This window comes from Drosophila miranda, chromosome 2 (assembly GCF_003369915.1).
Source record: "Drosophila miranda strain MSH22 chromosome 2, D.miranda_PacBio2.1, whole genome shotgun sequence".
NCBI classification, from domain to species: domain Eukaryota; kingdom Metazoa; phylum Arthropoda; class Insecta; order Diptera; family Drosophilidae; genus Drosophila; species Drosophila miranda.
This window is the reverse complement of record NC_046675.1, coordinates 16677387-16701194: the sequence shown is the minus strand read 5'-3', so window position 1 is coordinate 16701194 and position 23808 is coordinate 16677387. Positions and strand designations below refer to the sequence as shown.

The 23808-nt window shown below is 45.8% G+C and overlaps 3 protein-coding genes and 1 long non-coding RNA gene across 7 annotated transcripts; 2 read left to right on the top strand and 2 right to left on the bottom strand.

Annotated features, from left to right (window-relative positions):
• Positions 1 to 4784: 4784 nt before the first annotated feature.
• LOC108156126 (ATP-dependent RNA helicase p62) lies at positions 4785 to 12341 on the bottom strand. 4 transcript variants are annotated; one of them, XM_017287441.1, is made up of 6 exons: positions 12256 to 12341; positions 11729 to 12028; positions 8723 to 9856; positions 8427 to 8665; positions 5862 to 6040; positions 4785 to 5795 (listed from the first exon to the last, which is right to left on the bottom strand). In XM_017287441.1, the coding sequence occupies exons 1-6, from the start codon at positions 12324 to 12326 to the stop codon at positions 5577 to 5579; spliced, it is 2142 nt and encodes a 713-aa protein (XP_017142930.1). In that variant the 5' UTR covers positions 12327 to 12341; the 3' UTR covers positions 4785 to 5576. The 4 variants fall into 4 exon arrangements, 3 of the variants coding, with proteins under 3 accessions (XP_017142930.1, XP_017142929.1, XP_033244495.1); XR_001775086.1 differs by lacking the exon at positions 4785 to 5795 and adding an exon at positions 6402 to 7803 and having other exon boundaries at positions 6001 to 6040; XM_017287440.1 differs by lacking the exon at positions 12256 to 12341 and having other exon boundaries at positions 11729 to 12192.
• A 430-nt stretch (positions 12342 to 12771) lies between these two features.
• LOC108156129 (probable small nuclear ribonucleoprotein G) lies at positions 12772 to 13188 on the top strand. Its single transcript, XM_017287443.2, has one exon. The coding sequence runs from the start codon at positions 12868 to 12870 to the stop codon at positions 13096 to 13098; it is 231 nt and encodes a 76-aa protein (XP_017142932.1). The 5' UTR covers positions 12772 to 12867; the 3' UTR covers positions 13099 to 13188.
• Positions 13189 to 13224: 36 nt separating this feature from the next.
• Positions 13225 to 13904, top strand: LOC108156130. The gene is made up of 3 exons (XR_001775087.1): positions 13225 to 13359; positions 13421 to 13712; positions 13766 to 13904. It is a non-coding gene; the product is annotated as an uncharacterized LOC108156130 (long non-coding RNA).
• Positions 13893 to 15073, bottom strand: LOC108156127 (low choriolytic enzyme). The gene is made up of 2 exons (XM_017287442.2): positions 14788 to 15073; positions 13893 to 14722 (listed from the first exon to the last, which is right to left on the bottom strand). Exons 1-2 carry the CDS (start codon positions 14981 to 14983, stop codon positions 13917 to 13919), a joined length of 1002 nt encoding a protein of 333 aa, XP_017142931.1. The 5' UTR covers positions 14984 to 15073; the 3' UTR covers positions 13893 to 13916.
• Positions 15074 to 23808: the final 8735 nt, after the last annotated feature.

Genomic DNA, 23808 nt, shown 5'->3' with positions numbered 1-23808 from the left:
ATCAATATGGACTCAAAGGGGATCAGCGCTAAATGCTGCACGCAACGTCAACGCCATCCATCTTACTTAATGTCAGCTGCAGCGAGGCAGCAGCACCATCCCCACAGCAGGAGGAACCTCCAGCACTTTCCTCATTATGCGATGACAAAACAACAACTATTAAGCGGCGCCTGCAGAGGCAGCAGCAGCGACAGCAAGCGGAAGCAACAGCAGCGTCCACACTTTTATGATTTGCTAACGACAAGAGCTGCGTCGCTGGCTGCGTTGGCTGTTTAAAAATCAATTTCAACGCCGCATGCAGTCCTTGCAGTCCCTGGCCTTCCACCTTTAAGGCAGCAGCATCCCGCCAGCAGCATCTTGGGCCCGTGTGCCTTCTGCTTATATTCCTGTCAGACAGCGAGGACGAGAACGAGGACGAGAACGAGAGCGACAACGCCTCATGCGCCTCGTACACAACAAAAGCCAATAGACGTCAACGTGATGGGAACAGGCTTCAGCAAGAGCAGCAGCATCAGCAGCATCAGCAGCAGCCATCATCGCACATCTCCCATCAGCCCTAGCCCTGAGCTTCGTAGTCACAGAGGCACACAGGATGAAGCAAAGGCAGGGACAGTGGCCGTGGCAGTGGCAGCGGCAGTGGCAGCCTTTCTTTGGCCTGGCAGCCGGCATGCGTCAGGTGTCCCATTTTAATAAATTATGCAGCCTGCTAAATGCTTAAACAATTGAATTTCATATTTACATAATATGTAATGTGCTGCGACATCATTATGCAGGCATCGGGGGTTCTGTTCGGTTCGTTTCGGTTCGGCATCGTTCCACTGAAGGCGGCATGTGGCCCGCCCACAGTTTATTGAATTATGTTTCGGGGCGTAGAGAGAGTGGCAGCCCCGGAAATATGACACAAATTGTCGCAACTTTGGGCCCAAAACTAAATGCCAGAGAATGGTTACTGTCTCCCTCACCCAATTCCTGGGTTTTCGGAGCGGCAAAATTTCATTTGACGTTTAGAATGGTTGGAGTAGACTTTATTAATTATTTCGCACTTTAACAAATGTTGGGTCATTCATTTGTGCACTTTAATATGGCTCTTGGAATAGTTTCGACAAAAACAATCCCTTCTGGAACCAGTTCTCTCGTGCGAGTTATTTATGAATTTATTCGAGCTCGGAAAATTTCTGCAAAATTAAATCATGTGCAGAGAGCTTTTGCCATATTTTATTACAATCTGAGGAGCGCCCATATAGTTTATGTTGCCCGCATATGTACGGGATATATGTTTGGGGAATTTTCATTCGTTTCGTTTTATATTACGCATACGCCACTTTGGCCGACACGTAGGCTCTGCCTCTGCCTCTGCGGCTGTTGAGATCTCAAATCCCATATCCCCGACATCGGAACACATGCATGCCCAAGTGCCTAATTACGAACATGTGTCAGAGGAGCACAGGCGGCAGAGAGATTGTGTGTTGGGTGTGTGTGTGTGTGTATGGTGTGGCGGCGTCTAATCAAAACTTTTATTTGCATGAAATTAAATTCAAGCAATTGCACTTAATTTGCCAAACAGGCAGCTATGGTGAATAAACAGACAGCGCAAGGAGCGACCGGGATAAGGAAGACAGGAAGAAAAAAAAAAAAAAAAAGAAAACCGAAATTAAAAATCAAGCAGGCGTGGGCGGCAGGGCAGGTCAGGCATGTGGCATGGGGAAGACCCTGGGATGGAACCAGGGACCACGGCAGAAATTATGAGCACGCTGGAGAAATCTAAGACGGTGTTGGATGCTGCTACTGCTTCTGCTGTTGGGCGTGCCAGTCGTAGTCGCCTTCGGAGGAGTGCCAGTCGTTTGAAGTGCCTAAGGAAGCAAACTCAACTCACACACACACACACACACACACACATGCACCCACTCCAGACGACCATAAATAAAGTATTTGATGTGCATGAAGTTAATGTCTTATTATGCCCAAGTTGTCAAAAACAAGCGACCCCCAGACCCCACCCGACCCGACCCAACCAGATCGGGTGGCCTTCCTGCCTGCCTGCCTCGATGTTAGTTAAGGCGTGCTTAATGTGCGTGCGGGCGGTTTTATGTGGGACGCGTTTGGGCCAGGCCAGGAGAGGGCGTGGATTTTATTAACTTGAGCGCAGTGTTCGCGCCAGCTCGGTTCGGTTCGGTTTTCGGGCGCTCGACAGACAGCGAGCGGCTTGAGTTTTGATTTGGCTTAAGTACATCAGCCGGCGCCAGTTTAATGATAACAAACTCAACACAAGTGATAACGCGTCAAATTACCAAACAGACCGAATGGGTGTATGTGTGTGTGTTAGCCAAGATGAGAGAAAAGGAGAGCAAACGAGATGACGCGCTGGTGTTGTAAATACAATCAATGAATCTCAACTGGTTGTCTTGCCGACCCAGCCGCCCCGTCCCCGTTTGCGTCGTGTGTGTATGTGTGCATGTCTGCCAAAAACGAAATTAGGCAAATTTAATGAATTTATGCTGGTGGCATCTCCTTTGTAATCCGAGTGCGCGCACACCAAAGTAAGTGACCTGCTTCGTTCTTGGTTAAGTGGCCTTGCTCGAGAGAATCCCAGGGCCTGGGCCCTGCCTCGTGTGTGTGTGTGTGTGCGCGTGTGGCAGGGGTAAGAATGAAAATGAAAATGAGCCAAAGCCAAGCCAAAGCCAGAAGCTAGAGCTGGATAGGAGGAGCAGCCTACAACCGCCTAATGTGGAAGTGGATGCAGCGAGGTGTACGGTCTGGAGGCAATTTCCCCGGCAGTTGTAAATGCGATGAGTGCGTGGAGTAAATGTTGTGTGGCTGCTTAATGCCCCACCGAGTGCCGTCACCCAGGAACCCAGGAGGGGAGAAGCAGACTAAGTAATCCAAGTCTTAAATTACAAGAAGAGATTAGGTAATGCACTCGTACTTTCCGATTCAACCGAATTTCTTCATCACAATTATTAGTTCAATTATTATGCTGGGACAGTCAAGTGGGCGCCATTTACTTACTCCCGAACTTCTAATGCTTATAGGAGTGTTCTTATTGAGAATTACTTACTTCTACGCTGGACAGGACTCTGAAGTGTAGACTTAAAGGCCCCTTAACTCTTTAGTTGGTTTTATTCAAACATATGGATTCCATCAGAGCCTTTATCGAGTCAAATTTTAAGCTTTTTGCATTTTTAACCATTTTTGCCCAATAAAGTGCTTCGAATGAAGAACCTGAAAGCGACAGTTATGCATTGGCCTGTTTAGGAGCGTAAGTTTGGTTTTTTTTATATGTCAACATGGACAAGGAAATGATATCTATCGATACTTAAAGAAAAACTACTTCAAACTTTCCAAAAACTCGAGAAAAACGATGGTTTTTGATTCCATAAGGAGATAAACCCTCAACATTAATTGGGAGGTACTCGGATCTGGCCAATTCAACAATGTCCCCACTTAATGACGCCGTCGTCCCGACTCGATCTACTGGCTTAAACGTTAAAAATGATTTTTTAAAAAACACTTACAGAGGAGTGGGAAAAAATGAGACCATAATCGGTGCAAACAGGTCGCAAAAAATAATATCAAATATAAATCTATAAACGTTCAATTGAAAAAAAGAAAATTCACAAGAAAACTGGTTCAAAAAAACTGTGCGATGGAAAAAAGCAATAGTTTTGTTTTAAATTGTTAAAACTGTTGAAAATAATTTTAATAATTATACAAAGTTGGTTTTGTTGAAGATAAAATATTGGTCTATCAGCATACATACATTTGAGCCACTGTATGTACATATGTATGTGTGGATACTTAGCAGGAATGATGATAAAATAGGAATAAACGAGAACAAATCTATACCCTAGCTATATAAATATATATTCTTTGTTTTCTTTTTTAAATTATTTTAAACCCCGTTAACTTTTTTATGTAAATATATGGTACATAGTACTGTAAGTATAAAATGATAACTATCCACTGACCACCAGGACAAACTTTTCCATCAGAACTTGATGGTATTTCCTCAAAGTTGTTTCGGTCTTCCATATCGTCCAATCATTGCTATGGCCGCCTTCCGACAGCCCAACCCCCCAGCATTACCCAATTCAAGCAATTTAACAAATGACTTCCTTCTCGGCTCCACCGCAACCGCAAGTACGCGACGCCCCATCAGCAGTCGGTTGTGCCACGAATCTAACCACATTCACGTCGCCTACAGCGTCATTATCCAGCCCAAGCATCTGTACGGATGGACCAAGTGAAGCGGGGCCCAACAGCCTGAGAGCCAAACTTGTCATAAGAAATATGAGCAAAGTAGTACGAAAAAGAGAAAGGCGGAGAGGACGGACCGAAGCCAACATTTCGTCCGTGTCCGCCGTGGAGGGAGAGAGCCAAAGTCGAAAGTGAATTGGCTTCATTGCGTCTAAATGTGGTGTCAGACACGGTTGACGTTGGTGGTGTCCACCCTCTAGCCGGGGCTGCCTGCAACCCACGCCCGCTCCTGCCACTGTCGATTTCTTATCTGACGCTGTCAGGGTGGCAGGAAGGTCGGGAGGGAGTGCGCTCCTCGTATTGACACTGCTCCAGTGTGCTGCTCCCCAAGTGCTGTAGTACTTAATGATGTCTGAAAAAAAAAGAATTCTGCAATCACGATTGCTGTGCACCGACACCCGTTCCCGTTGTGGGACTTTTATGGGAATTCCTGGGAGGACTGGAATTCCTTTGTGTTTCAAGCTTAAGACTTAATTGAATTTAATACATGAAATGAACCCAGAAGTGCATTGTCTCACTCTTGGCGGTTGTTTTTTCGGTTTTTAGGTAGTAGTAGATATACACACGTTTATTATTTTTCCAAAAAGTAAAATGAAAGTGAGAAATTCTCCTTGTACATACAGATTTCTTTTGTATTTAGTGTTAATGTGTTTCTGTTTGTTTTATGTTCTGTTTCAGTTTCCGTTCTTTCCTACTTCTCTCATTCTCTGGTTGTGCCGTAAAAAGGTATCCAAAAGTTAATGTTCCAAAAAGTAAATTGAAGAATTTATCAAACAAAGGCCGCCAGATACAGCGGGATGTCAGCCTTTGCTCATTGTCATCAATGGGACAGACGGGAATGATCCTAACACTTTCTCCTTCTCCTTTACATCCTTACACTTCTCCTGTTGCAGCATACACACACAACGCGCTACTTTCTTGCTTTTCTTTTCTAGGTTTTTTTGTTTTTGTTTAGTTTAGTGATAGGTTGTTGAATTAAATTAAGAAATTATCACATCATATTTGAAAATTGGTTTTGCGTTTAAGTAAAGAGTGTTTGTTTTTGATGCAGTTTTTCAGATGGAAAAGGTCTGCCCCTTTGGGTGTGGGGCAGCAACAAATAATTTACACTTCACAAATCATTTAAACATAAAGATGCTATGTTCAAAGTGCGGTTTGTGTCGCTGAGAGTCTAGTCCAAATCCGGGGTGGTTCTTTCCTCACAAAACGATGAAAAGTACGAAAACTTAAACTTAGGCTACGAACTTAATTTAACTTAGGGCCTAGCGCTGTTTAGTTTTGCTACTGATGAAATCTCCTGTTTCTAATAGTTTCTGCTTGCTTTAGTCGAAGCGCGTGTGCCGACCACCGTCGCCGCCGCCGCCACCACCACCGCCGCCGCCGCCGCCGCCAAAGCCGCGTCCATTGCTCAGGCTGCCCTTCTTGAAGCCACCGCCGCCGAAACGACCGCCGCCGCCGCCACCACCGCCATATCGGGAGCGTCCGCCGCCACCGTCGTAGCGGGAGTTGCGGGCAAGATTCTCCAGGGCAGGATTGATTTCCTATAAAACAGCGAAAGAGGAAAATTAAATTACTAGCTCCCTTTCCTCCTTAACGACTGGACTCACCTGATTAGCCTCTCTGAGCACGTCGACAAGCGCCTTGGCCTGCTTGGCATTGTTCTTGGTGAAGAAGGCAAAGGATGTGCCCTTGGTGTTGGAACGTCCTGTCCGGCCAATGCGATGGATATAGTCCTCGCTGTTTTGTGGGTAGTCAAAGTTGATGACATACTTAATGCCATCCACATCTGTTTGGTTCGGAAAAGATGCGAAAAATTGTTCAGATTAGTCGGATGGACCAATGGGTATCAGAGGGAGAGAGCGATTAATAGGGGGGGGTGGATAATTATCATAATTAAACAACAGTTTTTCAAATTGCCAAATGTTTTTCCGCTGTGGGCGATCGGATAATCGCTTGCAACAATTTGTAGCGTTTTTTCGAGATGTTTTACACTTTGAACACACTTATCTTTTTTTGGGTTTGTTTTGTTTTTTGGTTTTTGTTTTTTGGACATTAGCAGCATATACTTTGTTTGGTTTTGGTTGAAAGTCTTTTTGTTTGGGTATATGTTTTTAGAAAAAAAGAAAATGTTTCAAAATGTACGTTACCTTCTTGGTGCTATAAATTGTTTCACTCAATTTTCTCTCTCAATCAAAATCTCAAAGCTTTTGTGGCGTCGCGCAGCTCGTGGTCCAAACTCTCCCAAAAAAAGAATCGCACGGCGAAGCGGGCGGCGAGAGTTTGTTGCATTGAGCCGCGTGCGCCTCTCTCTATATACGCGAGTAGTGGTAGTACTCTCGCGTGTGTAGGTGTGTTTGTGGAGGCGGCCAACGCCAACGGCAACTGTCATGGCCATGCTCAACGGTAGTATGGCCACGGCACCGGCAGGCAAACCGCAGCATTGGCACCGGCAACGTCAACCGCATCCTCCGCATAGACAGGAGGACAGGACGGAGGCGCGCCGCTAGATGCGTTGGCCAGGAGGGGTAACGGTAACACAACAACAAACGGCCTGTCCAGTAGCAGTCGCCACCACACATTATGACGGGCCATTGTCGATGGCGGCGGCGCAGGCGCAGGCACAGGCACAGGCAGTCAGGCAGTGGGCGTGGTAGCTAGGCGCACTCAGCAGCAGCAGCAGTGACGACGAGAACAGGAGACAGCAGAACCGTCAGCAGAAATTCCGCATCATCTTCAACCCACAGCCCACATATCGCTCCGATCCGATCCGCTCCCTCACTCAATCCCGCACACAACGCTCTCCTCATCGTTCGGTTCAGTTCGGTTCGTTCTCTCTCCACAAGCAACTACGAGTAGACTGTGGGCGTGCTCGGCAGGTGTCGGTTGGTTGTTTGGTTGGTTGGTGTGTGTGTGTGTGGGGTGAGGATCTGATCTGATTTTTGTGGCTGGTGTGGTGTTCAGGTGCGTGTGGGTGGGTGGGTTTGTCTTTTGCTTGGCTGCTTGCTTTTTGGTGGTGCATCCGCTGGCAGGTCAGGGCAGGAATGGCAGGCAGGGCAAGGGTCACACCTTGGTGGTGGTCTCTGTTGCTGATGCTGTCTGGGCGCCGCCGATGTTTTGACAGCCTCTAGCCTTCTGGGGATGTCTTTTTATTTGTTTTTTGCCTGCTTTGTAGCGCCGCCTTCTAACTGCTAGCTGCTGGGGCGGCTGCTGGCAAGTGTTGGCCAGGGTTGGGTTGTGTTGTGATGGTTGCCTGAGGCTGGCTGCGTTGTTGTTGATTGATTGATTGTTGGTCGCAATTAAACTCTTTCTCAATACAGACTGCAGAGGCCACATATGATGCATGATGTTGGGGATATGTCGTGTCTCTCATGCGCGTATCCAAGCCGAAACGAATCTCGATCGTCAGAAACTTTCATAGATCCTTTTGCCCAAATTAAAATTCTCATTGGAGATTGGCAAAAGTCGCTCAAGTTACGAGTACTCGCAAGGGTCGCACGGGTAGCTCATTTATCTCATTTATCCTCCCCATCATACTACAACAATCGGCCTCTGTAAACGAGAAAGAAACAGAAAGAGGGAGAGAGAGAGAAAGAGGCAGAGAGAGACACGCACAAAGACCACGTTGTGTGTTATACACACACATACGCGTGTATAACAACATACATGTATAACAAATACATATGTATATTGTTGATATTTTTGCAAGGGTTGGGCCGGGACGGGTGCAAGGGGGGTTGCGGGCGGGTGGGGGGTGGAGTAAAAGTTCAAGTTGATTATTTAAGTTTTTTGATTGGCATTTTGTTGGCTTACTGACTAATAACTGTTTTTTTTTTTTTCTGTATGGGCGCGCTCTATACGATATTTATATTGGGTGCGATTGGGAGATAGCGGTTCGGGGGATCTTTGCGGAGTACATTCGCATGTGTGTGTGTGTGTGTGAGTGTGCTTATGGATGGATGATCTATTACGTGAACTTCTGTGGGTGATATTAAGGGGAAGGATGGGGGGTTTGGTTGGATTGGGAATGTTTTTATATAAGCAATAGCCCTACTATAGAATGTGTGTGTCTGTTTGTCTATGCTCTAAGAGACCTTGTTCGTTTTCATTCCAATAACTACTACAAGAGGGTGCTTTGTTGTGCGGTGGCTGTCTGGCTCACGGCGGAAACTTACCCAGACCACGGGCCGCCACATCGGTGGCTACCAGAATGTTCGATTTGCCCGAACGGAATTCGCGCAGGACAAAATCACGCTCCGACTGCGACTTGTCGCCGTGAATGGCGCCGCAGCGCACGCCGAAGCTGCGTATGAATCGCACCAGATTGTCCACGCGTCGCTTCGTCTCCACAAAGATGATGATCTTGCCGGGATTCTCGCTGGTGTCATAAATGTCCGACAGGAGACTCTTAAGCCTGCGAGGGGATTATGTGTTTAGTATGCGAATATTTTTGGAGTGAAAGAAAACCTACTTCTCTTCCTTGCTAAACTCATCGCACACTTCCACCACCTGGCGGATGTTGTGATTGGCTGACAATTCGAGGGAACCGATGTTGATCTGGATGTAGTTGCCGAGGAAATCCTCGGCCAGCTGCTTGACCTCCTTGGGCCAGGTGGCGCTCCACATGAGCGTCTGACGGTCGGGACGGATCTGTGAGACAATCTTGCGGATCTGGGGTTCGAAGCCCATGTCCAGCATACGATCGGCCTCGTCCAGCACCAGGTAGGTGCATCGTTTCAGATTCGTGCCGCCCGACGAGAGGAAATCAATGAGGCGACCGGGCGTGGCAATAACAATCTCGCATCCGCGCTGCAGATCGCGCATCTGGCCACCCTTAGGGGCGCCTCCGAAAACGCAGGTGTTGCGCACATACGAGGACGAACCGAACTCGGTGGCCACCTGCTGGATCTGCTGGGCCAGCTCACGCGTTGGCGCCAGCACCAGGGCAATGGGTCCGTCGCCGCGCTGCAGCGGCTGCTGGTTGTTGATGTGCACGATGGCGGGCAGAATGTAGCCCAGGGTCTTGCCCGAGCCGGTCTTGGCAATGCCCACAAAGTTCGCACCGCTCATCGCGATGGGCCAGCCCTGCGCCTGAATGGGTGTCGGCTCCTTGTAGCCCTGGCGGCGGATCTCCTTCGTCACGTATTCGGGCAAGTATACCTCACCGAAGTCCTGAATGGGATTCTGGGCCTGGCCGCGCACAGTGATCTCGTGCTCGTCGCGATACCGCTGCACCTCGTACGGGGAACGGGCCGAAACGGTGGCGTGCTCCTGATAGAAGTTCTTCTTGAACGGCGTCAGATTGGAGAAGTCGACTGGGCGCATTGGCAGATCCTGGCTACCGCCGCCTCCGCGACGATCGCCACCGAATCCACCGCCGCCAAAGCGGTTTCCGCCGCCTCCACCGCCGCCGCCGCGATCATCGCGACGCTTCTCAATCCGTCCATTGCGGACGCCATGGTAATCGCCTCCGCCGCCACCAGCGCCAAAGCGGGACCCTCCTCCTCCGCCGCCGCCGCCACCTCCGCCGCGACGGTCTTCACCGCCACCGCGGCCATCGCGACCGCCACGGGAATTTTGACCGAAATCACGATCGTGTGGTGCCCTGGAAAATGGAATGGAATTTCAAGGGAATTAATTAATATATTTGCCCCAAATTGTTGCTAGTTGTGAAAGGAAGGCTCAAGAAAAGAAATATCTCTTTAATCTTGCTCTTCTCGCAACACTTTTGGCGCTGAAAAGCAGTCAAGGTTGTTGGCCTTAATCTTTAAGACTAGTATTTTTCGATTTTGGATTTTCCTTGACAGATAGTTGCATCATTTTCTTTTCTTAAGTATTTCTTTTGGGGAGGAGTGGTGAGTGGTGGTAAAGTAAAAGGCTTTGGCGGGTCTTACTTTGCTCGCATGCTGCCGCTCGACGTCTGATGTCTGAGTCTAAGACTTGGCTGACTTTCTTTCTGTGTCGGTAAAGAGCCGTTAAACAGCCGACAGAGGAGCTATGCTAGTGTGTGTGGTGTGTGGCACCGGCCTGTGCCAGAGGGAGACGGCGAGAGACAACCGCAATAAACTTAAATAAAACTAATTGCGTGTTATGGAAATTAAATAAATTTCGGATAATACAAACAGTAAAGCAAATTTGATTGACAACAACATGCAACTCTCCCACCATATATCCTTCTACCCATTTCGAGCCCCCGCGGATTGCTCAACTAAACAACTCCCGCCCCTGCAACACACAACTGGGGCTCTGGGCTCTGACATTAATCAATGTGGGGTTGCACCCAAGGACTGCTGCCACGACACGACTCGACTCGCTCCACTCCAATCCTGGCCTGCCTATTGCCCTGTCAATTTGGTCCGTTGCCCCTCTGTTTGTGTTTCTGTGTCTGTTCCGTTTTGTTGGCCTCTGGCACGCCAACTTGGCCAACTAGCAGCAGAGCGGAAACGGAACGCTCCGAACGTTTATGAGACAGCCAAATGACTCGAACGGGTTAGGGGGAGACCAGCGGGTGGGACTTTCTGTGTGCCTACCTGTCGCTTTTTGACATGCAAAAGGGCACAATCGCAGGCGGAGGGCTCATCATAATCAATTGGCGTCATTTGACATTTTAAACTAAGCGCGTTCATACGTCGGTGTATAACGTGAAATCCAATTACAACTAATCTCGAGAATGGTATCTTTTTCATATCAAAATAGCGGCGTATTATTGCAGATAGCGATATAGATGTTTCTACAATTTTCGTACCATATCAAACTTGCTTTTCACCACGTGCAACCATGATGAAAACCAGAAAATCGCTGTCTCGATACATTCCGCGCATAAACGAAACATCAGACAGAACACAAAGCGGCCGTGCGAGCGGGACAAAACTAGTCAGTGACAGCCGCCGACTGTGCTACGAAACTGTTATACATGCGGCCGAAGCACGCGAAAAATGCCGCCGTCAACAGGCAAGACCCTCTCCTCTCACTCTAGCGCACGCCCTGTGTGAATGTTCGTGTTTGAACATACAGACAAATTAAAATGCTATAAAAAAGCAAACGAAGCAAAGACACGTTTCACAAATCAAGCAAATTCTCTTTATGACGTGCGCTGTCGTTCTTGCCAGTTAGTTGTTGCTCTTGCGGATGGCTACATAAGAGAGAAAGAGGAGAACACTGGGAGCACACCACTGTCAAAATAATTATCGGACCATGTGTTTTTGCTTTGCCTTGCAGTGGCCTCTCTCCCGTTTACCCGTTTTCACATTTTCACATTTTGCTGTCTTTGCTCTTTCTCCCTGCTTTTTCAAGCGCAGCCCGCACCTAATTACTCATCACAGCCCGTTTCGTAGGTGTACAGAAATACACGAACACGCCGAGCGCAAGCAAAATGGCGGCGGAAAAAACCAGCGGCCCAGCTGCTGCCCCGTACTGCGTTTCATAAGCCTTTTATATTGTTAATTATTTCGCCGTCTGGCGAGTGGGGATTACTTACATTACTCCTTCAATTTTGATTTCCTCTGTATTCACGTGTGGATCAGTAAAAGGCGATTTCCTCGCACGTTTGGACACAGTATCTTGCTCGTCTGCTTCAGGGAGAGAGTATGTGGATGTTCTTGACGTTTCTAGTAGTCTGGATGACAAACGAAACGCACGCTGTGCCTGGGAGATACTGGGTAATAATACTCTGGGTATACTGGATACACTCGACTCCTGGCGACTGGGGCTACTCGGACTCCCGTGGAACTGTTGTGGGTGTTCTGTGCAGAGCAAAGCGAAACTGCTGCTGGTCGTTCTGTTGGTCGAGGAAAAAAGAAAATGGCGACGTTGCGTTATACATTTTTCCGCACTGCTTGGTGAAATCAATAAGTTGCCCCAGCTGCACGCCGGCCGTGCGACGGTCTCGCACGACTTTCGCGTCACGTATTGCATTAACTTTAGCATATTTAATTAATTTTCTTTTGACTAGTACAGCACTTCCCACAGATTATAAATCTACTTTTACCGCAGCGCGTGTCTTACCTAACCTCGTCCAAAATGGAAATGAGGAAGAGCGACTCGGCGGTCTGACCAAATAATCTTTTTTGGCCCATCTGGCAACAATATTACTATTTTACAGGATCTGGCAGCCCTGATAAAACATTGCTAGTACACCTATGACAATAAAATTAGTTATTTTTCAAACAATAACAATTGTAGATAATTTTTATTGAATAATGTGGGTGGACAAGAATGCATCCAACGGAATTGCAAAATGAGCGAAAATACCACGAAGGCTGGCATGGTGTGGTGGTCGTATGACACTAAGCTCCAGTCACTTCTTCCGGTTATATGTCGCAGAGCAGTGGCACTCTTAGAGTAATAATCATGTCAAACTCATATCTGCAAAGTTTATCAATATAGCATTTTTGTCGCTTTGCATATATTTCTGTGTCTTTAGACATGAAAGATTTTTCAGTATAGTGTCGGACGACCATAAAAACGTTCTAACCTCCGAGGAGGATGCCAGACTGTTATACGCTACACGCGTTAGAGTTTTTGTAACCACGCGTTAGGAAGACGTATTTGGCGTGTAGCCGGCATCCCCGCTTTTCCTGCAAATTTGTTTGGAAAATTGGAAAATATTAACTAAAAATGTCGAAAGCACATCCCCCAGAGCTGAAAAAGTACATGGACAAACGTATGATGCTGAAGCTCAACGGCGGACGCGCTGTGACCGGCATCCTGCGCGGCTTCGACCCGTTTATGAACGTGGTGCTGGACGACACCATCGAAGAGTGCAAGGACAAGACGAAGAACAACGTGGGAATGGTGGTCATCCGCGGCAACAGCATTGTCCTGGTCGAGGCCCTAGACCGGGTATAGTGCCCGCTAATGTGCGGGCCCTACCAACCGTCGCCGTCATGGCTATCACCGTAGCTATTATGTGTAGTCTTAAGGCTCCAACAACCACATCCACTGTATACCTTCAGAAAAGCCACAAAAATCGTAAATAAATTAATATAAATAACGAAATTATAAATACTGCACGTGAACGAGTTGGTTATCATATTTTAGAATAAGAATATGGGTTGTGAAATGTGTTCCAGCACGTTTTTCGCGCCAAATTCGCATTTCATATGAATGGTAAATAGCGTTATTATTATGTTTTGTGTGCATATGAACTAAAACAATTGATAATTTTCAGATTGGCGGCGAAAAGCCTTACCACATGGAGACCTAGGATGTGTCAGGCGATAGCAGGATGTGGCAGGAGTCATAATTTTTGTTGCAAATTAATTACATTGCCCTTGCCGCCGTTTAATAAAATAAATCATACATATGTGTTCCGATGCTCCGGGACATACAACACAAGCAAAAGGGCATCGTTGGAAAAATGTAGAACATTTTAGAAAATATCCTCAAAGTCATCAGAACGATAATAAATATGCTAGTTCTTGTAAACACGACGGCAGCGACCCGTTTTCGTAGTTACATATGTAAGTGGACATCGCGGACCTGTACCTAATAATGAATTTTAACATATTTGCAGGGCTCACATTTCTCAACAAAAAGAAACCACTAACAGTAAATTTTCGAGTTTCAGGGCGATAATTTATTATAGTCTACGGATTAATTTATGAAACTAGCAAATCAATGTGATTCATATTAAAAGGGGAAGTGAGAGCAGAGCTGAAAAGAATCTACAATCCCAGCAGGTGGCAGAAGCCACGGTACATTTTGGCACGACGACCCTGAAGGCAGCCGTACAGCTCGTTGATCTTGAGGCAGTCGATCTTGCTGATCGTCTTGCGCTGGCCGATGCGGACGCCCGGTTGCAGCGGCGTCATGGTGGGCTTTTGGCCCTTCTTCTTGCTGAAGTAGAACTCGCCGTAGTGCATCACCGAGTTGTAGTCGTAGTCGAAGGCATATTTTCCCTTCTTGCGGGAGATCAGCTTGAAGTTCTTCCGGAACCGTGGCACAATGTTCTCCCAGTGGATTTTCACGAAATTGTCGCGATCTGCGCGCGACTGCTCGTGGTAGATGCCAATGGCGTGCATCAGCTCGTGCATGATCCGGCCCTCGCTGCTGAAGCAGTGTGCGCTGGTCTCGTCCGGCCGCTGAAGCGACACTATCTGCTCGCCGCCTCGCTTGCCCACGTAGGACCAGCAGCCCTTGGGCCCTTCCTCGGGCGGCTCAATCAGCAGATAGTCTTCGACCTCGCCGTCGTAGGGAACGAACTTGATGCAGGTCAGCGAGTTGAAGGTCTTCAGGGCCTGAACAATGGCCTCCCGCTCCTCGTTCACGTACCGTGGACTGATCTCGAAGGGTATGGTGCCGTTGGGCCATAGACGCTTCGGGTGTCGCATTGGATTAACGCCCAGTCGCAGGGTTATGTAGGTGTACGGATCGATGGCTATGTCGCCCTGGAACAGGCGGGGCATCGTTTCCGGATCATCGATGCCCAAGTCATCGTTGCCAATGTCCGGCCCATACGGATCGTACTCGTCTGCAATAGATACAGAATAATTTTCATTGAGGAAAGATCTTTCTTAATTGAGGGACTGGACGCACCTGCTGCTACGCTGCTGAACTCGTGCTCGAAGAAGTCCACTCCTGCGGGATATTGGCGCGTCGGTAGTTTGGCACTTTCACTGGATGGTGGCGAGGCCATCACTAGCACAAGTACCACCACTACCACTCCACTTAATTGTGCACACATTATAATACGCCTTGGATTTTGATTTTTCTTTGCTGTAACTATTTCCATTGGATCGTTATTTGTTTACCGCGTCTACGCCATGCCATGCCGCATTCAAACCGAACAGCTGCACACAAAATTGGTAACTGAACCCCGGGACCCAAGCGGCGGGCGACTACCACTAGCGACAGCAGCGGCATCGGCGGCAGCAGCGACTTTGCATTTTAATTTATGCAAAATGTGCGAAAATAAAAGCTAAATAATGTTGAATGTTGGGCATCCGATGGCCACGCAATCGCGCCGCATGCAAACAGATCCAAAATCCATCAGCTGGTAGGCATTGCACCTCTGAGCCGAGCTGAGCCGTGATCTCTCTGCTCAAACACGGCCCAGAGACATGCATGGGAGATCTTGTAATTTGATGCCAACGCTCGATGGCCTACTGGAAATGGAATACACACTGGGGAAAGAGTATTCCAACTGCGTTGGGGGTGTTTTTTATCTCTCGGATTTTGTTGTAAAAACATGCACCATCGTGAAATGGGATATCTCCCAGGGTTATCACCCTGATTCTAACGGGATCAGGCTGATGGCGTGACCATATGACCATATTCATTCGCATTCATTCCTCAGCTCTAACAGATGTGTCAGGTAACGTAAGGAACTGTTTAAACGGGCCATCAGCAGCCTGATTGAAGCTTGTTTCATCAAACAGTTTTGCATCATGGCTATGTAGTTGGTGTGTAAATGTGCTTGTATTAGGGAAACAGAAATCAGGCTGCTACTTCCCCGCTTAAGAGGTCCTTAATGAATGCGTCTGTGCTTCGCGGGACCATTGTGGATAACAAAATATAAATATTCTCGTGGGTCTATTATCGTGCCTAGGAAGGGTATCAACGCTTTGGCTTCGTGCATGATTTGGTATTATTATTTTGTTGTCGTTGGTCAGGTTCACGTTGGCGCTAACGTTTTAATGTAATAAATTTCGCAAAATTGATTTCAACGTGGCTCCAACAGCCCCTGCCGCTGCCTAGAGCTCTGCCGGCACGGAGCATTTCGTAAACGCTCAAAGTCAATTTTCAGCTGTCTCTCTCTCTCTCTCTCTCTCTCCCCCATTCTCCCATTTCCATTCCCAAGCCGCTGCCAGAGTGTCTGACTATCCGGCTGTCTGTCTGTTTGGTTTCCAATTCGTTTGTTTGTCGTCTCTGCTTGATGGTTGCTTGCTGGGTGCTCTGTCGGATGGGCTTGATATGTGACACCTTGGACTCTGAGGTGGGACTTGGAGTGGGCATCGCAGCTCTGGGCCTGCACTTTGCACCTAGCTGGGACTTTCTTGGGGGCTTTCATTAAGCTGCCAGTGGGAGCTATTAAGTCGGCCTGTCTGTCTAATCTACATCTCTGTGTGTGGCTTATTTGACAGTCCATTTTAATCGTTCATCATTAATTAGGCGAAATTAGTTTCCCTGTCTCAATTTGCATATTTGTTGTGCAGCAACACCAAACAACAACAGCATCTGCCCAAACACATTTCATCGCGATAAGTTCGGGGCCAAAATGAGTTTTGTATGTGATTTGGGAATTTTCAAATTAATTAAGAGATCTCTATTGAACACAATTGGGTATGGCTTACAAATCATATAAGTAAATCAGAATCATAATTATTGGGCGTTAAGCAATGATATCTATCAATCCCATAAGTTTCGTTCAGTTGGTTCCCTCCTTCCTTGATCTAAAGTGTTTCCAGCTTATTTATGAGTTCTTGGACTCTTCGATTAATATTGCTCATTCGTTTGAAACATAAACATAATATGAACAGACATTTTAACCATAATAAGTGTTTCAACAATTCAGAAAATTCACAAAAACATAAAACTACATAGTGATAACTAACTGAAAATGGACTTTCATTAGGTATTATGCTGTACAATAAATTCCTCTACATTGTGAGTAGAAATAGTTCAAAGTTAAGCTCCACTATGAAGTAAGTCCAGGAATGACTCTTCACTGAAGTTACCTTTGTTTATTCCCTTATTGTTCCCATGCCCCCATTCAATCAGTCAGTTTAGCCAGCAATTGTCATAATTCTCCTGGTTGAACTCGTAAACTTGGAGCCGCTTCCCCACACGGCACTGATCCACCCATTGAAAGAGCCCAACGATGCGCCGGCGGGTCTGTCGTCGATTGAGTTCAGCCACTTGACTTTATGTGTCAGCTGGGCAATAAAAATGCGACACCGAGTAATTTTGCGCCACACACAGAGACACACGGGGACAGGGAGAAATAGAGGAAGACCTCACTTGGCCGAAATCAAAAGCAGGCGGGCATCAAATACAAAACAAAACAAACCAAATGAAATCCAAATCCAAGTCCAAGCCAGCGACTAATTCAAAGTTGTCACGTAATAAAACACAGATACAACCGAGAAAGAAAAAACAATAAGCTACAAAAGCGAGAAAAAATCGCTCGACAAATAATAAAAATACAAGAAATTTGCATTTTTTTTGTAAGAGAGAGAGAGACATGGAAAGAGAGGGGCGACGCGTCGTCGAGGGGCAATCGATGGCGACAAGAAATTTAACAAAGTACAAATTGTTATTTGATTTGATTACGTAATGACGTCACAAGCACGAACACACACACACACACACTGCGTCACTCCACCTCCTACCCATGAATTTCTTCGCCGACATTTTATCATCAACTGGCATTTGCTATTGTTATACTCTTGCAAAATATATCATACATAGGCTTGAACAAGATGATTTGTAATTCATAGAAGGAAGCATATCGCAAAGAATTCATAAAGGGTATAGTACATACAGTGCCGGACTTAAGTATTAGCTCAGCAATTAAAATTCAGTTTAATTTTATCTAATAAATAAAACAATTTTCTATAAAATAAGGTATAATATTGGGCAAACCAAAGTATTTCCACGCTATACAACTAGATATGTAAGCGTTTCGAGATTGATCTGCCGTGTTGTGCAATTGGAACGATGGTTCTGCCAGGGTATCTAAGGATTCGGCTTTCGGGCCCGGCTTTCTTGTTTTTATTGTGTTTGTTTTAGTTTTCGTTTCGGTTTATTTTGACACCCAAACTGATATCTTCAATTGGATTCCAAACTGAATTAATTGAATTGCATTAAAGCGGTTTCCGTGATTTGTGGCTGCGTTGATAGCAGGCAGCCTCTCCCAACCCTTCTCTGAATCTGCATAATAGAAAGATAATAATTGACGTTTGTAAAGGCTGCTTAAATGGAAATGCGTCTTAGTTGAGGATTCCGAAAAATGAACAACACAAATTGCTGAATTTTGCTTTTTCTTTGTGTGTTGCAGCGATGGTGGCGTGGAGATTGTCATGGAAGATGGTAGGAGAATTAATTATAATGTTCGTTGAAATGAAAGTTTTTTCCCCATTCTGCCGCATTTTTTTTTTGTATTCTTTGCGCTTAATAAAGCGGAAGGAAGCGCAGAACTTTTATTCACAAAGATTTCCACCGCATGGAAAAACTTTTAATTCCGCTAATGTCGATTTTGAGATGGCGAAAACTTACCGAGATCGAGAATATGCGTGCGTGGGGCGTTTGGGTTGTGGATTGGAATTGGGATGGGGATGGGGATGGGAGAAACATGTTCCCCCTAAGTTTCCATTAAGCCGCATCAGGCATATGCTCTCGAGGAGGGAAAATATTTTCCCTAAGACGGCTTAACTATGAAAATGAGAATAAAAGCAAAGCCGAAGAAAAGTTCAATCTGGAATGTCTGTCAACAACGATGACAGTCAAATATTCAAGTTTCGTTTAATAGGAAATAAATAGGGAAAAAGGACAAACAAATAATGGGATGATTTGTATTAATAAGTACATTTATAAAAGAAGAATGGCTTTAATTTGAACAAAATATGGCCCAAATGGGCTTCTCTTTCTTAATCAAAAATATGGGTACAATGCTTGCGGAGTCTCTAAAAGAATATTCCACTGTAAAGCGATTAAGAGACTAACAAAAACTCCCATATACCATATGCTGTTGTAAAAATATAAATAGTCGAAGCTTTTTACACCGACTGAATTCAATTTGTATATTTCCATAAATTCTTTGAATTGCCAGGGAATATGCTATATAAATATATATATGAATGGACACTTTTATAGTTTGCTGACATTTGATGGCTCTTGAAGGACGCCCCCGCTCTTTCTGCATTTCAGTTTTCGCTATCGCTGGATGGGACTATTATAAACATTTTCCCACATCCGCCCATGTACTCCTCTATCCAGCTGCTATTCGAGCAAATAATAAAAAAAGTCCAACGCTGTCGTAGGCATTTCCTGAAGTATGCAAATCGATTTCAACGCTTCACCATTGCAGGCGTGTGGCAAACTGCGAATTGCCGGCGATTGTGATAAATAAATAAAAAACAAAGAGCATCAAAATGCTTTGATAACACATACAAAATTCAAGGATTTGCATTTCGCCAGGGAAGTGTCAGACGACCCAGGTCGGAGGAGCTGGAGGACCAAGAACTCTAGTTTCTTGCGTGGCAATTATAAATTATTTACATTTCTAAATGTTATCATATCAATGTGAGAGTTGGCCTGTTGTCCCCAGGGCTCTGTCACTGACTCTCAGTCCTGTGCGCCCTTAACTGGTGCCCCTCCTGCTTGTAGCTGGCCAGCACGCAAAGCTCATTTAGATGCATGCCCCCAGATACCCGAAGACCCCAACCCACTGCCCATTGCCCACTTTTAGGCAAATTGCTGGAAATTATTGTAGGCCGCAGAGGCAGAGCAAATCGCCAACTGCTTGAGTCGGAAATTAAAAGCAGCATTTGAGCTGCTCCCTCGCACCAGACCCTACTCGTATCTGGGTAAATGAATCAAGTCCAACCAGGCTGACACCCAAAACGCTTAGCCCTGGCTATAAATTCAATTTGTTGGCTGGATGCCTCGAGTCAGCTCTCAGCTCAGCTCTGGTCTGCTCCGCTCTGCCCTGCTCGTTGATGTTCCCTTCTGTTTCGCCCCGGACACGTGCTAATGCACAAACCTGGAAGTCATTTGTCTTTCTCTGCTGCGCGTTTATCACATTTTATCAATTGTCCAAAGGTATCCGTTGCTCAATCAGTCGTCCTTCCAGTCAGGCAGCCAGACAGTCAGTCAGCGGGTCGACACACTCCCTCCTAATAGATAGATAGGCACAGTCCTCGGTCCTCAACTGACAGACATTTGTATGCGGCACCGCACAATTAATGACAAATTTCGAATTTGCCAATCTCTAATTACATCACAACTTAAAGTTGTTTGGCCTCTTCTTTATTGTGGTGTGGTTTATAAGTGGGGCAGAGCAGCAGGGCTGGAGCATCGAGTAACGTCTTCTTCGAACTGGTTCATGAGATGGTTAGAGAGAAAAGTGTGACAGAATAAGTTTTAGGATTTATCGTCTAAGTCTAGGGTCTTATGGGATATTGAAACCCAGACATGGAAATTATGAGCCTTTACCGAAGACTATACAATTCTAAATGGGGTATCAAAAAGATGTTCTAAGGACGGGTTTTTCGTAATGCTTTGGGCAGCTGAATCGCTCCCCAGAATCCTCCCAACAATATGCTCAGTCTTTGGCGAGGCGCAGAAAATAATTACTTTTCGGTCCCCAGAACAACAAAATACAGAATCTCTGTGTAGCTTCTTTCCCAAGAAGAGTGTTTAGCTAGGTAATTTATAGCGGTACCATCTCCCCTATAAGTAAGCGAACGTAATCTGAAAGTGTCACATTCCCAATGATTGATCTCCGTCAGAAGGATTTAAGTATGATTTCAACCTGCCGCAGCTCTCGCTGCTTAACCCTCGGTTAATGTAATTTTGCAGCCCTAGTTTTTATTTGGAATTATATTGCTGCGGTTGGCTGCCTCATTTGTCGGTGGAGTTGTGGATGAGGAGGAGTGACAAAGGCCGGCGCCAAAATCAAATGAGTTGGCAACGACGCAGCCTCAGCTTCAGCCCTCCCCTCCGTTCGCGCGTTCCCCTGGGAGGCATGAATTTGAGTTATGACTGGAGCGGAACTTTTACGGGCAACCGTAAATTTTTGGAGTCGCCGTTGACGCTGACGCTGACGCTGGCACTGGCTTAATATTCACACCTTTCGTTGATGGAAGTTGGAACGGGGCGGGAGATGGCCAAGTTATTTATGCGCACGCATTACGGCTGATAGTGATGGGGGGGATAGGCTGGTGGAAGTATGAGTTAGGGGAAGGCTCTTTTGCTGGCTGATTGCTGATGGGTCATGGTTTATTATTTACTTTGTTGTCTGCCTGGCCCACAATCCCAGTCCCAGACCAAGTCGCAGACGCACTCCAAGTTCGTGCCCCACTTCCTGCTGTTATTGTAATTGAAAGGTATAAATAACATTAGGCTAACAGCAAATAAATTTATGTTGTTTATGCTCTCTGTATATCTGTGAGTGTGCCTGGGGACTTCCCTTTTGACCTTTGGCGCTGCCAGGACTCCTCTGCCCGGTAAGCACTCTTCACGGCTGTTGCGTGCCGGGCTAATCGCTCATGGGCCCATCAAGGACCGCCACGCGGTCGACTCATCATCTTTTATCAATTTATTGGCATTTTCCATGCCCCACAGCCACAGCCACAGCCGCACCGGTACAATGTTATTTATTATTTACACTAGACATTGATTACTATTATTACTAATATTATTATTTGTGGTAAGACCCCGACCACCCACTTTACGCAAGTCCCGCTCGCTTATCAAATTTTGGGCTGGTTACTGCTGCCCTGTGCATTTTTCGGATGATTTTTGTCCATTTGGCCCCAGTCCCATGTTATTTATGAACTCCCGATGTTTGCTACGGCCTCAAGGTATTTTTCAAATAATAAATATTCCTTTCGGTTTTGCTTCTCTTGCTGTTTATCCTATGATCTGACTAATAGCAGAAGGGTATACTTCTTTTATAAGGTATTGTGGAACCGAATTTATACCTAAACCGACAGATAACACAATTCTGAATATTCTTGAGTATTATTCTGAAGTAGATTTAAGATATCATATACGAATTTCCAGACCTAACCAAGTCAACAGATGAATTTGCTTAGGAATCAAAATTAATTTGGAGCCCCGCCTGCATGTAGGGTATCTGAATCCCGAATGGAATTTTCCTTTCCTTTTTCGGTTTTTATCTCTCGTATCTCCTTTGAATATAAACATTTTTTATTTATTGCGTTTTTTTATAATTGAATTTGAATAATACATAGACACAACACTTGGCCAAAAAGGCGACTGGCTTCGAGAGTTTCTCTGTCTGTCTGTCCGTTCTTCTGTTCGTCGGGCTATATGTCGCTAGCTTTTTCCTATGAGAGTGTGTCTGTCTGTTGCTTTGTGGGTTATTAAATTATTGTTGCTTTTTCTTCCATTTGTTGCTGCTGCTGCTGCTGCTGCTATGGGTGGGGTTGGACTGGGAGCCAGACAGGCAAGCAAATACAATAAATGTATTTAAAATTGACAAATGGTTAGCAGCATTTGTTGCTGGCATTTCTGTTAGCTTTGTTAAGATTTATGTTCAGGCAAACAAATATACACAAACACACGAGTACGAGTATGAGTCTATGCAATTGCATAAATTAAGCAAAAATCAATTGAGCGAGTGTGAGATTAGAAATAAAGTAACTCTTAAGGATTTCCATTTCCTCATGAATTTTATTTGCAAAACTTAAACTAGATGTTGGATTTAATTCTTTGGCAATTAGTAATGTTTTTCTGTCAAATTGAAAAAGCCTTCGGGTGCTTTTCCCAGAAATGATTCAACATTTTTCCTATTTACAACTTCTTGTTTCCATAATCTTTAAGTAGGCATCCCTTCTCTAACATTTAGGCTTAGAAGTTTGACATTCTTTGGCTTATACTTTTAACAAATAGAATTTCGGCCCCATAATTGGCATTGGAAATATTTTTACTTCCATTTATTTGGATTGTTTAAACATTCATGATCCTTTAATTAGCTTTCTGAGCTCGAACAGACAGAGACACTAAAATCAGCTTAACTGCCACGTAGCCTCTCTCCTGTTGCCTGCCCCTCCTGCGCGTCTGAGCTCTTTCTATTAAATATGTATTCGAGAGGCAGGTTGATGCGGATGCCACCGGATGGGACGGGACGGGACGGAATGGGATGGAAGGCCATGTGTGTGTCCCGCCGATTGCATTTGTTTTTGCGGTTATGCGTGTGCGAGTTGTGTCCACTACCACCACCACAGTAGAGACGTGGAGTCCACTAAACGGCTATTAGTTCAACTTCTACGTAGGTGGCTGGTTGGTTGTGCGTGTTTGGGTGAGTGTGTGTGCCCCGACAGGCTCATGGAAAATGCATGACCAACGACTAGACGATGGAGAGCACTCTCGACGGTTAATGACTCGTCCCCGTGGAGTCCAAAGTGATTGTGGCTAATCAGCGTTGACCAAAGAACAGGTTCTCTGTGCAGACTTCCTTCTGTTCCAAATCCAATGGGATCTCAGTTTGTGGGCCATTAAAATTAATCACGGAAAGTGACGAAAAGTTTTGTATATACGGGAGATACCTGCGGACAATGTGTTAATTAATCGACGACTGGCATCGTGTGCATATTTGATGCCAACTAAAGATTTGTAAGCAACACTTTAACTGCTACTTCCCGCGGGAGTGCTCTTTGCAGAGTTGTGTCTGGCATCTGGCATCTGGCATGAGGAGGATCCTTTGTCGGACAGGCATCTTTTAGGAGACCAACGAAACCCAGGAACAACGGAAGTGGTCATGCAAGTGGAAAACGTGACGTACACACAGACACAGCCCTTCGAATGGATAGTGATGGTGCTGTGCGGTGGAATTGGGGTTGGGGTTGGGGTTTTCGGCCGAGCCTGCTA